The 15,910-nt window shown below is 35.5% G+C and overlaps 1 protein-coding gene across 2 annotated transcripts; it reads right to left on the bottom strand.

The window, feature by feature from the left end:
* Nucleotides 1–955: 955 nt before the first annotated feature.
* Nucleotides 956–7,755, bottom strand: LOC113357104 (BEL1-like homeodomain protein 4). Of its 2 annotated transcripts, none has more exons than XM_026600377.1 (6): nucleotides 7,197–7,315; nucleotides 5,584–7,018; nucleotides 4,703–4,991; nucleotides 4,518–4,614; nucleotides 3,120–3,180; nucleotides 956–1,879 (listed from the first exon to the last, which is right to left on the bottom strand). In XM_026600377.1, exons 2-6 carry the CDS (start codon nucleotides 6,949–6,951, stop codon nucleotides 1,193–1,195), a joined length of 2,502 nt encoding a protein of 833 aa, XP_026456162.1. In that variant the 5' UTR covers nucleotides 6,952–7,018; nucleotides 7,197–7,315; the 3' UTR covers nucleotides 956–1,192. The 2 variants fall into 2 exon arrangements, with proteins under 2 accessions (XP_026456162.1, XP_026456161.1); XM_026600376.1 differs by having other exon boundaries at nucleotides 1,046–1,879; nucleotides 5,584–7,015; nucleotides 7,197–7,755.
* Nucleotides 7,756–15,910: the final 8,155 nt, after the last annotated feature.

The raw sequence follows: 15,910 nt of genomic DNA, 5'->3' as shown, positions 1-15,910 counted from the left end.
TTTCGATCTTAAACCCATTGTATCCTTGAATTTCTATTAATGAAAAGGTATTTTGTTATTAAAAAAAAGAGGAAAAAAAAAACTGAGATTTTAGTGAAAAATTCATCATTCTTTGTGCTTGTCTTGGAAAAGATTGAAAAAGTAAGATGAGATCTCCAGTTTCGGCACAATTATCAGCACCATTGATTACCAATTTCTGCACAGTATTCCTTCTTCTTCTACCATTTGCTAATGAATGAAAATATTTTGTATTTGCATCACCTTCCTTCACGTGTTGAGTTTTAGCCCTTGTCATCCATTTCCTTGCATTATCTAGATTCATCTCCTTGTCATCCATTTCCTTGCGTTATCTAGATTCATCTTTTTTAGCTCAACTCTCCATCGTACCCTGTCATTGAATTGTTGCTGTGAGAGGGCAGCATTCTCCTGCAGTGCATTTAATTGAATTGGCGACTCAATTTCCAAACTCTTATATTTCATCTTAATTACTTTCTCAATCGCATCTACACAGAAGACTTGCTATCGTGCTGTGGAATGGTGCAATACAAGTGCAATCGTCGAAACTGCTAACTAGCAATAACGTACCGACACATCTTGTGGCTTCAATAGACATTTCTGTTAATGACAGAAATATCTCTTTCTTGTGCATCTCCATCTATCTGCCCCAATAAGTCCAAACATAGTCTATGTGTTTGTATAGGTCCATTCAAAACTCTTAGCTCATCAAAGATACTTCTCTCCCTTTCATTCTGGTCCCTAATGGTTTAATTTACTTGGTCAAAGCGTGCATATAATCACAAGTTAATGCATAATTGATTAAACAATAAGATTTTAATTTCAATTTTTTAGTTATTTTTTTGTGTGTGTTTCTAATGAGATGCAGACATTTTGTCTAACTTGTAAAATCAAATATCCCCTCCTATACCAACCGAAAATATATATACACTTAACAATCTCTTCTATTATATTTATTATTATGAGTGAATTATTATTTTTTCTTCCAAAGGTTGCCAATTATTTACGTTACATTCCCAAATTTTCCCCAAAGAAAAAAAAAAGGATTTCATAACAAATTTTTAAATATACAGTTTAAACAAATCTTAGCTGGGAGACTTGGTCTAAATTTCTAATTTACTTCTCAAAATGATAAGACAAAATGCTAATTATATACTATGTAATTTTTAATCAGCTTCTAAAATCGATCTCTAACCGGAAACCGATTCTCGGTAGGCACATTCCCAGCATGTCGAAGCCCTAAGGTGAGAGATACATCGCCAGAAGCTGTTCCAAATCTTATAAGTGTTGATTCCATATCGTGATGAGCATTGGAAACCGATGAGGAGGTCGACCCGTATTCATGTGTCACTGGGCTGTTGTTTAGTGTCATACGACCCCGGCTGCCCGTGTCATTTCCTAACATCCTTTGTTGATTATTGCTCAATATTATGGATGATGGTGGTATGTCATTATTATGAAATGTAGAGCTGGTAGTGTAGATATTATTGGTAGTTTCTGATGAGCAATTTATATTGATTGCATTGAGTGATGATGATGACGACGATGGGTCATTTTCTATGGCATCAATTTCGGATCTCATGCCTGCAGCTGCTGCTATAACTGTTGCGTCTGTTGTTGTTGTTGCTGCAGTTGGTTGAGTTGTTGTAATTGGTTGTGATGGTGGTGTCGTATTTGTTGTTGTTTTTTGGTAGTCTTGCTGTTGGTTGCTGTTTCTCGCTCTATGAAATTGATGATATTGGTCTCTCTCATCATGATCTGTTGTTGTTGTCATCTCTTCTGCTTCTTTGCTTTCTTGTTGGTACATTTCTTCCACCATGGGTTTCCACAATCTAACTCTGGCATTGATGAACCAATTTGATACCTACAATGCAAAAAAGAAAGAAAATATGCACACAAATTCAAAAAACAATAATATACATGTGAAGATAAGAATTAAGGGGAGATATTATTGGATTTGTGTGGTGTGTAGTAAAAATGAGGGAAGGCAGGGACCATATATATGTATATTGATATTGATATAGATAGATACCTAGAGATTTAGTTTCATTCATCATTGTTCTTATCATAAAATCAGAGACATAAATATGCTTCAATGAAAGACAAACAAATCCAATAATAGTAGAACCAAGGTCAAAACATGATCTTGCTAGGGTTATAATGCATTCAATTTGCCCTGACACAACACAGACACATGTGCTCATTTTACGATTACTTTCATATGGATACTAGAATTTATGACTGAATATTAGTAATAAGTTTTGTCTTTTCAGAAAGAGAAATTCATTACTAATAACACGGTAGTAATAAACAGCACCTACATGTTTAATTAGCTTAGTGTAATTCAAACAGTGTAATCAGAAGAATAGATTTGATGAGTTTTTAGTTAAATGTTTAACTACTACTCTTATTATCATTTAGTATATTTTAAACAAATGGATTACTGTTGATCTCATAAAACAATTGATATAATATGCAATAAGTATAACTTAAGAAATTATCTGATAGGACTCTTCAACTTAAGTGAATGGGATGGTATAGACATTTGACAAGGAATTAGAAATAAACAAAACACCAGAAGGACAGTTGTTTGGTTAGATGTCTTTGAATAATTTTGTTGGATTAATGCCTAGAAGAATGCAATTGGACTGACCAAGGGTAAAATCTTAGATTACTGGTACAGGTCCCTAATTATAATTTAAAATTGTCTTATTCTTGCAAATAAAATCTATTAAATCAAAACGATACTGTGTTGTTGGAATAATGTTTTTTAACAAACCATGGGCAACATCAAATGGGCTAAAAGTGAAATGTCTTATTTCCTCTTGTAGCTGTACCACTTTCTACACATCTTTATAAATTGATAATAATCAAGTTAAGGAAAAACTACACATGAAAGAAAACAAAAGGGGTGGAAACAAAAAGTAATAAAGAAATAACAGGATCATGAAATATAACTTATTTCCATGCAAGTTAATATTATTTTACTTCCCCTATATACCTTTTGCTTTGTTTTGTTATTCTAGCTAGCTGCTACCTATGTTATCTAGGGTTTTTAATGAAGCGTGAATGAACCCTGAAGAAAGACAATGACATTGACAAACCTGATTCCTTGATAAACCAGTCTGACGAGCTAACAAATGCTTATCTGCATCACTAGGGTACCTGAAATATGATCAGCCAAAAAAAAAACAGAATCAAAGTTTGACATCATCATAATCTAGTTAGCTTTAGGTACCAGCTAGCAGTTGTACTAGATGGGATTGATCATGTTTTTCTAAGAAAGATATCAATCTAAAGAGCAGCAGAGAGGGACAAGTGCCATAATGCTGCATCTCTTTAAGCATCACCAAGGCAAGGACATCGAATAAAGATAGAGAGGAGAGAAATAATAATAATAATTTTACTATTAGGAAGACAGCAGGTGTTCAGTATGTAACAGGCCGATGGATGTTTATGCAGACCGTGCAGTCCACTTTGCAAGTGAAGTGGGTTCAAAATTCAGACATGACATGGCTCGTGAAGCTCTTCTTAACATATGTTACAGGTCAGGTGTTGTGGCTCGTAAAGAAGTCTCTTTAGGATTTCTTTCAAACTCTAACAAAGAACTTAAGCCGGCCGATATCATCGTCTATAATTGGGAGGACGATAAAGATGTATGTTTTGACGTCACCGGAATTTCATCTTTCACTATCTCCAGAACACGTAACACTCCTCCAGGTCAAGCCATCACTGCAGCAGTGAGTCGTAAGCGTACAAAATACTTAAATAAGTATACTGCACATGGTTACGGTTTCAAGGTACTAGCTTTTTCTATCCTGGGAGAATTGGGAGATGACTTAATTATATTTCTTAAGAGGTTGAGCAACTGCCTAGTTAGTCACGATGTTAATTACAAAATAGGCAGTTCTTTGTTCCATAAACCATGTATTATTATTCAAAAAAGTGTTGGCGCCCAGCTTATTGCTCGGTTTCTTTCTATCAACTTGTAATATACACAATGTCGTCTTGCTAATAAAATACCCCGTGGCTCTTATTATAATAATAATAATAATAATAATAATAATAATGATAATGCATGGTTCATTTCGTTCCAAAGCTGTAAATAAGTTTGTTCTCGTTGTGAGAGGTAACTAACTCGAGAAGGACAATAAAGGACACACCTATTTTCAGCTATCTGGATGCATTAAGCAAAAGAGAAATTAAAGTTCTTTTTTCTTTTTTATAGCGTCAGCTTTACTCAATTTCAAGACAACATCAATCCAAAGACTCTGAATCACTGAGCATATCACTGTTCTAGCTAATAATTAATAAATTTTCACTATTCATGAATCTACATATACACAGAAGGAGAATTAATTGTGTAGTTTATTTAATTCGAAAAAGATATGATCACTGGTTCAATTATTTTTTGTGATTATAATTTTGTCTTATATATGTATATACTATATATTTGAAAACAAATATTAGGGGTAAAGTTTATGATAGAAGATAGCACGTACGGGTGAAGAAAATGCTCAAAAAGCCACGCTCTTAGAATGGTGACAGAACGTTCCGGCAACCCTCTTTGAGGTCTCCAAGCTTCTTGCTCCATCATACCTATACCAAAACATGCAATTCATGCAATTCCCATCATTGAACAGTAGATATATGCAGAACTTAGAATTATTTATTTTACTATTATTACCCATTTGATGAAATGCTCGTTGTTGCCGAAGACTTTGGTCGAGTAAACGAAGACGAGGTGTTTCTCCTTTAGTAACCCCAGAGCCTGAAGTTCCTTCTTTATCACCAAGAAGTTCAGATGTTTGTTTTAATTGAGTCGAGATTGCATCTTTAAGACATCGAAAATGTCCTGACATTGCTTTTTGAGCTAGTGTTGTATATGGAGTTGCTGCACCATAACCCATTACTGAATCAAATGTATTCACCACCATTTGCATTTGTTCGCAGTAGTAGTTGTATCTTCTGTCAACCTATATAGATCAAGATCATCAAGTATTCATCAGTCTCTAACTATGGTAGCTAGATGACAACAACAAACATAACCTTATTCTATAAAACCCACTCTTTTCAGTTTCAATGAGAAAATGCATGTAATGAAACAGTTGGTATTTTATGGCATGATACTAGAAGAAAGAAAGATAAAAAGAAGAAGAAAACATGAATAAATGCTTTGAAATAAAGTCTGTCAACAAGGAATGATTGTTTTTGGGAAGAAAGAAAGAGAGAATATGTTTGGATTCCATTCTTTATTTCTTTCACTCTATTGGCAAGTAAAATCCATGTCTAAAATATTTAGTAGAAAGAGAATCCAACAACATACAGAAACAATAAGGTCAACTTAGAAAAAAAAAGAAAAAAAAAAGAATTGTTTAAATATATGGGTTACGTTTTCTTCTTTCTAGCGTATAGGATTTTTGTCTATAGTCTTAAGACTAGCCTTGTTTATTGCTGCTGTTTTACCTGCCGGCCAAACAATTCATTTTTTTTTTTCTCAAGAGACATTGCGCAAACAAAAACAAATTATTGAAACTTATATGGAGATTAGAAAGAGAGAATACATGCCTCATCAAGCATGGACAGTAGGGAAACTTTCTTCCTCTGATGTTCAATCCTATCAGCCGCTGATAAAGGAGGAGTGACATCCTTGGAAGATGAAGAAGACCCAGCAATATTATCCCCACCACTACCACCAACTTGATTAGTGTTAGGGTTTGAGTTTCTCCTAGCCAGCCTTTTATGATTCTTCAGATGATGATGTCCTCTACTTCCAACACTACAAAACTCTTCTAACAATTCTTGAGTAGCTTTCATATATTTAGAATTCCTTAAAACATTCACCACTCCAACTGTTGAAGGAGATGAAAATCCACCATGAACTTGGTGGTGGTGGTGTTGTTGTTGGCTACTACTACTAAGTAGGTTACCATGACCCAATCCTTGCAAACGTAAGGGTTGCAGATGTTGTTGTTGTTGGTGAGGTGGGTGGTGATGATGACTTCCTAAATTCTCTAATTGTTGGTTGTAATAGAAAAATCCACCATCACCCATTCTAAATTCTTCTTGTTTTGCTGCTTCTAAGTGTTGTAATGAAGACAGAGAAAGTGAAAGTCCACCAATTTTACCAGTAGTAGCACTACTACTATTAACTGCCTCTACATTATCGTTATTACTTGGCACCCATGTCATGAATTGACTAACTGATATTGGATTACCATCAAACGTTACTTCTTCCGCTGCCGTTGCTGCCGTAGATAGATGAAACCCTTGAAGATGTTGTTGGTGTTGCTGTTGTTGTTGTGGTGGTGGTGGAGGAGAAGGTGATCTTTGTTGAGGGTTCATTTGGAATAGTTGCATGGCAGCAGCAGATGATGAACTATGCCGGCTTAGTAATCGATAATTCATGGACATTTGATTCTGTTCTTCCAGCATGTCGGTCGACGTTGTTGTAGGGATTGACTGGAAATTGAACATTTCTGATAACATACCTGCTCCTGTTTCATATCCAACGGGAAGCTGATGATGATGACTAGTTGAAGCTTGATCTTCTTCTAAAGAACCCATAGGTGCTGCTGCTACCGTCGGTTGTTCATATCCTTGAACCCTAAATCTGTTAATATCTCTTTGGCTGCTGCTAGGTTGATCAGCCATCTGTTGATCTTGACTGTGCAACGTCGTCGTCGATCTATCAAACCCATTTGAGAAATTGATGATCCCTTGATGAAAGCCTTGGGACATAGAATTATTTACAAAATTAAGCTCTATTTTTGATACGAAACTACTACTATTTCTAGTAGTAGTACTCTTGTTGATGATGTGCTGAATTGATGAGCGGCGATGATGATGATGATGATGATGATGGTGATCAGAGAATAGATGTAAAGGTAGTACTTGTATTCTTGTTGGTGTTGTTGCTACTGCTACTACTTCCATGTTATTATTAGTATCTTCTTCATCATCATATCTCTTGCTTTTAATACCGATCTCTTTAAATTTGCTGCTAATAAAAGAAGAACACATATGATTGTGGAGTTTGATATCATCATCATCAGTATATAATTGAATTTCAGAAACTGGTACTGAATTTGATGAGAAATTAAATACATATAGTGCAAATATCAGTCAAAAAAAAAAAAAAAAAGCAGATGAATAGTAAAGAGAGTTAATTAATAGCTTACTTATAAGTAAACTTTTGCGGGTATATGATGATCTCTTCTTCTTCTTCTTTGGTGTTTGTTCCTTCACCTGATAGCAGAAAAAGGGCTTGAAAGTGCTGTGTGTAAAAGCTTAATAAAACTTAGACGTATACATCGTTTTCCTTAATTCCTCTTGTATTGGGGAATATCAAGCAAAGTCTCTCTTCTTCAACTTGTCTCTCCCTGTCTCTCTAGTCTGCTATCTCTATCTCTCCTTTTCTTTCTCTTTGTTTGCTGCTTTCTCAGTTCTTCAATCGCCTTCTTGAAAAGAGATAGAAGCAGATAAGTAAAGAGTAGAAGGAAGAAACAAATAAAAATAAACGATTATATAAAAAACTTAGGACTCATCATCACTCATCTCTCTGTCTGTCTGTCTGTCTGTCTATATACCAGTATCTTTTTCTCAGATGGATGATGAAAGACTTAGGAACAGCTTAGCCAGTAGCTGCTAGCTATATGTGTGTGTATGAGAAGGATAGACCGGTAGAGTGAGCAGTGAGCATAGAGAAGGACGAGAAAAGGTCGCTTTTTCACTCTATAGATAGTCTAGTACCACATTTTCTTTTTAGCATTTTTTTTTTTAAATCAATGTCTGGAGTATAGACACCACCAACACAAGATTCCATTGATTTTATTTTATTTTTTTTATTTTTATTTTTATTTTTGAAAAGAAAAGAGTTGGAAGGAATACCCTACCCCATTCTCGAAGGTTGACGTAAATTAAAGTTATGATAGTATGATTTAATCCTTCAACAGCTGATTGGAAAGAAAAATGAATTAATCCTTCAACAGGAAATGACTTAGGGAGTTTCGTGATCATTAGCCATCTTAATCTGAATCGATCGAGCTCGAGGCATGGATGTTAAGTGCCTGTGTTTTTTAAATTGGTTCCATAGTTGGTAACTGGTATCCGCATGAAAAGGTAACTTTTGGCGGTGACGATGATATATTCATATATTAATTGATCGAGCTCGAGACTTAGAGCAGTCCCTATGTGATTTGTTGCTCCTATTATGCACTTAACAAACACATGAAAAACGGATGAGCAAACCAATAAATTTGTTGTTTTGTTGAGTGAGGACGATCATCAACCGTGCGCTTAACGAAGAGTCGCGCAGACGCAGTAAATTCGCTTGCGGATTCATCAAAACCGCGCGGATTCATGAAAACCGTGCGGATTCTTGAAACCCGCCAGCGCTTGATCATAAACTGCCAACGGGTGATATAAAACCGCTAGCGGCTACATCTGAACGGCTGGAAAATCTGTTCGTCTAACGACCAAAATTTTGAGTTCTATAAATACTCCTCATTTCAACTCTAAATTCACACATTCTACACATTCTAAATTTTTTCACTCACAAATCATCTACAAAAATACCTTCCATAGTTCTTGATCATAAATTCACTCAATAAGAGGATTTAGCTATTTGTAGAGCCTTTTTTTTTTCACTCACAAGATGTTGTCGATAGGAATGTAGCCGAATCAACGCTGTGTTTCTGGGAGAAAGTTTATAGATGTTTGTCGTTGAAACAAGGAACATTTATGGGCGTGATTGTCACAGATTGTCGCATCGTTTTAGTGTAATTAGTCGTCATGCATCGGAATTCTTGGTTGTACTAGTGCACAATCACAAAAATAAACTCAACGGTGAAGCTGAAAATGAAGTGGAACCCAGAACACTAGCGATGTTGGCAGTGTCTCACAACGGACCTTTCGCCTTCCAACCTTATTTCAACATTCTTAGGGTGCTCAACAGATTCGATCCCTACATCGCCCTAGGAATTCCACCACCCGACCATTAAATGAGGACGAGAATTGACGCCTATGTACTAGTTGTTTTAATCTAAATGTATTTCCTTTATTCTCATATATGATGCAGTTGTTTAATCCAATGTAGTATGTTTTTAATTATAAGAAAGGTTTAAATCAATTTATGATATCGACGGTGCAAATGTGAAGACATTAACATATTTGTTTAGATAATAATAACACAACATAATACCATAGTGAAACGATAAGTTCCTACACTGTAATCAGCCCCACTCCACCAAAAAATACCTAGAACATTTCCAGAAATGCCTTGTCGTGTCTTCTTCTGTAGAAGTGCACAAATGCATAAAAGTCCTTCAACCTGGCTTTGAGCATCCACTAATTCTCTGTGGACAATGTTTGTATTCGTGATCTCCATCTCCACATTGCTTGTAGTGTAATAACTCCTTCTTCAATTTGGGTTTAAGTTTGAAGTTGCTGCAGAATGTTGCAAACTTTTCTTCTTCTTCTTTAACCTTCATAGCATTATCTAGCATATATGGTTCCTCTGGACAGTTGGGATCTTGACATTGCAAATATCCGAGCTTTTCCGGTTGTGATTCAATTACCATTCTAATGCGTGAACAACCTTCCCGGGGACACTTTGAATACATCCAAGGGCATTGCATCAGACAGTGGTTGTCCATGAAACTTAATGGACAACCTCTTCTGCTTCGACACATAATATTTGCTTCGCTTTGCCTTTTGAAAACATGGTGGATGTTGTTGGCTAAGAAATAAATCTATTGGTATGGTTGAGAATCAAACCTAATGTTGTATTTATAACAAAAACAAATAGTCGTTGGTAATTCAAATGGGTGGTCAAAGTAAAGTTGGTAATTCAAATGGTTGGTCAAAGTAAAGTTGCAGGCGGTTTTACTTTGATCGCCGACGGCTATATTTCCGACGACTCTATTTTTCTTACCATATAAATTCAACTCTTCCCATCATCTTCTTCGCATCTTCTTTTTTTTTTTTTTCCAAAAATCATCATCTCTCAATCTGCAGAAAAATGTCTGCTATAATTCATGGTCCTAAGTTTACTGAAGAAGAGGATTTAGCTATATGCAAAGGTTATGTTTTTCATAGGGTAGCCGTTGGTATGTGCGATCAAGACATGTCTTTTTAGGAGAAATCGTGTGGCCAAATCGTGGCCGTGATCGTTTTTTAAGACTGATATGGACAGTCTAGATTTTCCTTAAGGAATTTAAACGCGTTCGATCGCGCTAACTTTTAATTAAAAAGTGTGTAAACACGCTGATCTCTTTATAGAGAGTGGTGTGGCCTACGTTAGTGTTTTCATGCAGGTCTCAATACTGACACTTCGGGAGATTCATGCTACTCCGCTGCGAGTGAACATTAACCGTCATGTCATACCAATATTGAGAGTTCGGCTGGGAACATTGCATAGGAAAACACTAGGCAGGCAATGCATTAGTGAATAATGTCGGTGGAAGATAAAATTCACAGAATATTTGGGATTGCTGTTGCACGCACCATTCTGAGTAAATTTCATATATAAAAATATATTGAATTGCTCAATACATATGTGAGCGAAGAGGCTTAAGCACTCATTGCTTTTGAATGGCTTTTGTTCCTTTGCAGGATGACAACGCATTAAATACAGGTTTTACGATTTTATCCCTTGAACTAAAAACCACCATCAACACCTTTATCACAAATTTGACTAACAGACAGAAGATTAACTTTCATTCCTTTAACATAAACAACATCACGGATTTCGGGAATACCTGGAAGTTTGATAGTACCCTTTTTGCTAATAAGAAAGCTACTTCCATCTCCGAAGGTTACTGATCCTCCTTTGTAGTCTTCTGTTTTTGTAAACCCAGAAAGATCACCTGTCATATGTCTACTACACCCACTATCTAGAAACCATTGGAATAGTGAGGTTGTTTTAAGTGCAAATGCTCCAAGACAATGTTCACCAGATTTAGGATGGTTTGTTAAGTTCTTAAAAAGTTTCTTAAAACGGTTAATCAGACATTTTGTAAAACAAATCTTATGAATTAAACAATTACATCCCTTTTGAAAATGGTTCTCGGTCCGACTCTGATTAGACTGTTCAAGATGTCTGGATGAAAGAATTGAGAATCTCTTGATTTAGACCCTTTTGTGTTTTTCACCAGTTTTCTATCAATCATGATATTACTGATCTCATCAGTATATGACGGCTTTGTTCAATCCTTTTATCTAACATTTTAACAAGAGCAGATATTCTTCAGAGTCTTCTTTCAGACCATCTACAATCTTTAAAACGTTAACCGGATCGTTCATCAGATTCAATTTCATATAGGTTGGATCGCACCAAACACAGATTTTTAGATCTTTTCGTGTTTGCCTGCTCTGATATCAATTGAAAAGACGAGGGTACCCAAATATACCTCAATCTAAAACTTTTCCACCTATAAGTCCTTTCTCCGAAAGTGATTGTCTATGGAATGAGTCGAGACAATACAACTAATCGGTTCAATCTTCGTGTGATCGTCTATGGATACGAGATCGAGACAATACAATAACGAAGTATGTTTACTTGATAAGAGGTTCAGACTTAACCAAACACAATAGGATTACTATCAAGTAAATAGGAATTAACGTTTGTGTATTTTACTTCTAACTATAGTAAAAACAATTATAATTGCGGAAATAGAAAAGTAAAAGACACAAAAAAAAATTTTAACGAGGAAACCGAAAATGCAGAAAAACCCCGGGACCTTGTCCAGAATTGAATACTCTCAAGATTAAGCCGCTATACAAAATGAAACCAACTTCGTATAGTTGAGACCAAGCAACTAAACCTATAGTTCACATAGTTTCGTTTGTATTCCCACGCCTCCAACTTTTAATAAGTCACGTACTTGGAACAATTCCTTTGGTTCGTATTCCAAACAGTAAAGGAACAACAAATCTGTTTGGTAGCAACTCTTTTCAACCAAGTGATGTGAGTTCGACAAAAGGCTCTTCCGTTTATCCCAATAAACTCCCTTGTCAGGTCCTTAGATCTATCTACTAACAATTACCGAAGTAATCACCTAGATTTTGCAACCAATACCTTGAATCACAAAGAAACGTATTGATGTCGATCTACTCAACTAATCAATCCAATCTACCACAAGGATAAACTGATTATAGTTGGATCCTCTTTAACCGAAATAAGTATTGTGCACACCAAAGATTATGAACCCAAATCAGAAATCTTCAAAGTATTCTTTGTCTTCAAATCTTCTTAGATCTTCAATAAACACCTGCACACAATCAACTTGAATCTCTTGTGATCAATCACGCACAAAACGGAGTCTGTTAACAATGGATTATCACAATACATCTTTAGATCTACAAACAGTCTAAAGATTCCTGTCGAAACTTCGATCTAGTTTGAGTGAATCTTATATCAGAAGAGAAGATTCTCAAGCATAAACAAACTAGGTGCAATCAAAGTTCAACAACCATTAGTCAATCAAATCAATCTAAAACTAATAATAAACCGCAATTATCTAGTTTCCCACCAACGGTACTAATAGAGCTTCTTAATCCCAAAGAAGTCTTTAAACTGAGCGGTCGTAAGAGATTTCACCTAATTAGGTTACTTTCCTCTCCAAATAGGCGGCTCCACCAGTAACAACACAACTAGGTAGTTTTGCTGGCTCTGAGGATTAGTTTGCTAGAAATGCAAACTTTGGTATTTATAGACCAAGGAAGTTTGGACACCAAGGAATTTCCAAAACCAAAAATATTCTCAAGATATGCAATATGTTCCAGATTCGGTTTCCATAATTCCTGGAAATGCTTTGTCCAAACATTGACCGAAAATCTCCAATTAGTAAATGCACATAACCAATTTTCGTTTTCCAAAAATAAAATTAAAAACCTTAATTAAAATATTCTCAACTTATTTTTCGATCCGGGATTTTTCTTTTAGCTATTAAGGAATATCTTTGAACAATAAAAGATAAACGTTACTGCACATGTTCAAAGTATGTCGACATCATTACTTTGTAAGTCCTCTTTCATACTTACAATCTTGAAACCGATTTGCCACACTTCCAAACGAGTTTAGAATTGGTTCATCTGACTTTCAAGAACTATGTGATTGATTAAGAACACTCAATCACAAATCATGGGTTTCACGGTTCTATCAAAACAAGTTTCGGTTCTACCTCCATGTGAGTACTATGCATAGTCACACTAGCTTTCCAAAAATTCAGTTGATTAGGCACTAGGATCGGTTCCCTACATACTTATGGTAACTACTTGTATTTGCTGCACATGTCCATAGGATCGATTCCCCTTTCACTAAAAACTTGTTGCACATGTTCATAGGATCGGTTCCCCCATCTACTAAAAACATGTTGCACCTCTTACAAGGATCGATTCCCCTTTTGTGATCGGTTGCACCTCTTCATAGGATCGGTTCCCCTTTGCCTAGAGTTGGTCATACCAATAACATTAAATCGATCATACCATCTCAGGTGATTACTTAAGATCGGTTTCACTAATAAAAGTCATACCAATACAAAAGTCAGGCCTTGTGAATAGTTTTACCAAGAACATAAACAAGTCATGAGCGGTTATAGTAATCACACATATTGGTAGTTCAAAATATATGCAGTGAATAACAATACCAATAAGCCTAGTGATTTCCCTTACTTCCTTTAAACGAATGTAAAACATTGTTTCCTAGGATGAAATCTTCACCTCATACCCATATATAATCACAATAGCATTCAAACGATTATGTCGATGTCTTATATACGAAGTTCAAAAGATAAGCGTTATACTTCGTATTGTATTCCTTAATACTACGTCTAACTAAAGTGTAATCATTCATGCTTCGCAGCTATGTTTTCAATATGTACGACTTGAAGGATACGTTAGGGAATGAAACAATTCAAGTCAAATATCACTAACCTCAAAAGGAAGGATGATGTTGTCGTTGTAGCTCCTTACTTGCTTACTTCTTCAAGTCTTCGCAATACATGTAATGTCTCATATCCTAATATTTTCAAGCTAACATATACAAAGTTGACTCTAGTACATAATCAAGCGACTCTTTAAATGATTTTTGGTTCACTAAAATATGACAACCAAACTTGACATACCAACACTTGGTGGGTTCAACCGAGCTATGCTCTAACAAAAACATATAATTCGAAAACCTTAATTAAAATATTTCCCAATATTTTGGTTTGGGGTCACCTTGAGTATCAAGGAATATCTTTGGACAATCAATGATAATAATTATGTACATGTGAAAAAGCGGGGGTACAACAACCTCACCCAATATTTCGATGCAATTTGTATGGACAAACTCTAATATACTTTCAAGAGAATCAACTAGACTCGATCTTAATAAAGTATATCAAAGAGTTATATCTCTCTTTCTTGATTCAATTCTTACTCAAGCAAATAGAAATCTGCGAGTCTAATTGAATACAAGAGAAATCACTTGAACGGTACCAAAGACCAATGTTCAAGTATCAATAAATTTCAATCAACAACCAAAGGTCGGATTTCCAATTGATTGATTCTAACGCACGACCTGTGATATTTCAATTATATAACAAAATATAATGCGGAATAGAAATAACACAGGCACCAGAATTTTGTTAACGAGAAAACCGCAAATGCAGAAAAACCCCTAGACCTAGTCCAGATTGAACACACACTGTATTAAGCCGCTACTGACCATAGCCTACTACAAACTAACTTCGGTCTGGACTGTAGTTGAACCCAAATCAATCTCACACTGATCCAAGATACAGTTGCGCTCCTTACGTCTCTGATCCCAGCAGGATACTACGCACTTGATTCCCTTAGCTGATCTCACCCACAACTAAGAGTTGCTACGACCCAAAGTCGAAGACTTTAATAAACAAATTTGTATCACACAAAAAAGTATACAATAATAGATAAATCTGTCCCCCACAGAAATACCTACAAGTTTTGTTCCGTCATTTGATAAATCAAGGTGAACATGAACCAATTGATAAACCGGACTTATATTCCCGAAGAATAGCCTAGTATTATCAATCACCTCACAATAATCTTAATCCACGCGGCGAAAGAAGATATTGTGGAATCACAAACGATGAGACGAATATGTTTGTGACTACTTTTATATCTTGCCTATCGGAGATATTAATCTCAAGCCAATCGTTACGATTGTATTAAAAACGATAGAATCAGCAAGATCAGATCACACAACTACGAGAAAGTAATATCGGTCTGGCTTCACAATCCCAATGAACTCTTTAAGTCGTTAACCTGGTTTTCAAGAAGAAACCTAAGGTTAAAGGAGAGTCGACTCTAGCTAATACAACTAGTATCACACAGGAGGTGTGGGGATTAGGTTTCCCAGTTGCTAGAGTTCTTCCTTATATATTCTTTCAAATCAGGGTTTGCAATCAATGTTAGCTTAGTAACAAAGAACTCACTATTCACCGTTAGATGAAAACCTGATTAGATTCAAGCTAATATCTTTCAACCGTTGGATCGAAAACTTAGCTTGTTATACACACATGAAATGCACAATTTTAGGTTTGTGTAACCGTACCCAAACATGTACATTTGTTGGTTCAACAATAGTTTACCAAATGGTTAGCCATATCAACACTTTCATATCAACCATATTCTTCTTCACCATAACTAGTCAAATGACTCAATGAACTAGTTAGAGAGTTGTTCAATTGCAAGGAAATCTTATGTAACTACACAAGACACCATCGAAGCAAAAACGATTTGATTAGCTCGAATCGGTTTATGAATTTTATAGACATGGTTTGCATTTTGCATTCCTTAGTTAATATAAATATAAGTTCACAAAAATCGTCTTTAGAGATAATCAACTTAAGTTCACAGACTTAGTTCG

This window comes from Papaver somniferum, chromosome 3 (assembly GCF_003573695.1).
Source record: "Papaver somniferum cultivar HN1 chromosome 3, ASM357369v1, whole genome shotgun sequence".
Classification (NCBI taxonomy): Eukaryota; Viridiplantae; Streptophyta; class Magnoliopsida; order Ranunculales; family Papaveraceae; genus Papaver; species Papaver somniferum.
Note: the sequence above shows the minus strand (reverse complement) of the source record. Positions and strands in the feature narration are given on the sequence as shown.

What these genes read in the sequence shown, in the direction of transcription:
- LOC113357104 (XM_026600376.1), bottom strand. Translation starts at nt 6,951, where the DNA reads ATGGAAGTAGTAGCAGTAGCAACAACACCAACAAGAATACAAGTACTA. An exon ending in TACTGTCCATGCTTGATGAG is followed by an intron (nt 4,992 to 5,583) that starts GCATGTATTCTC and finishes TGATCTATATAG; the next exon opens with GTTGACAGAAGATACAACTA. An exon ending in CTGGTTTATCAAGGAATCAG is followed by an intron (nt 1,880 to 3,119) that starts GTTTGTCAATGT and finishes TTTGCATTGTAG; the next exon opens with GTATCAAATTGGTTCATCAA.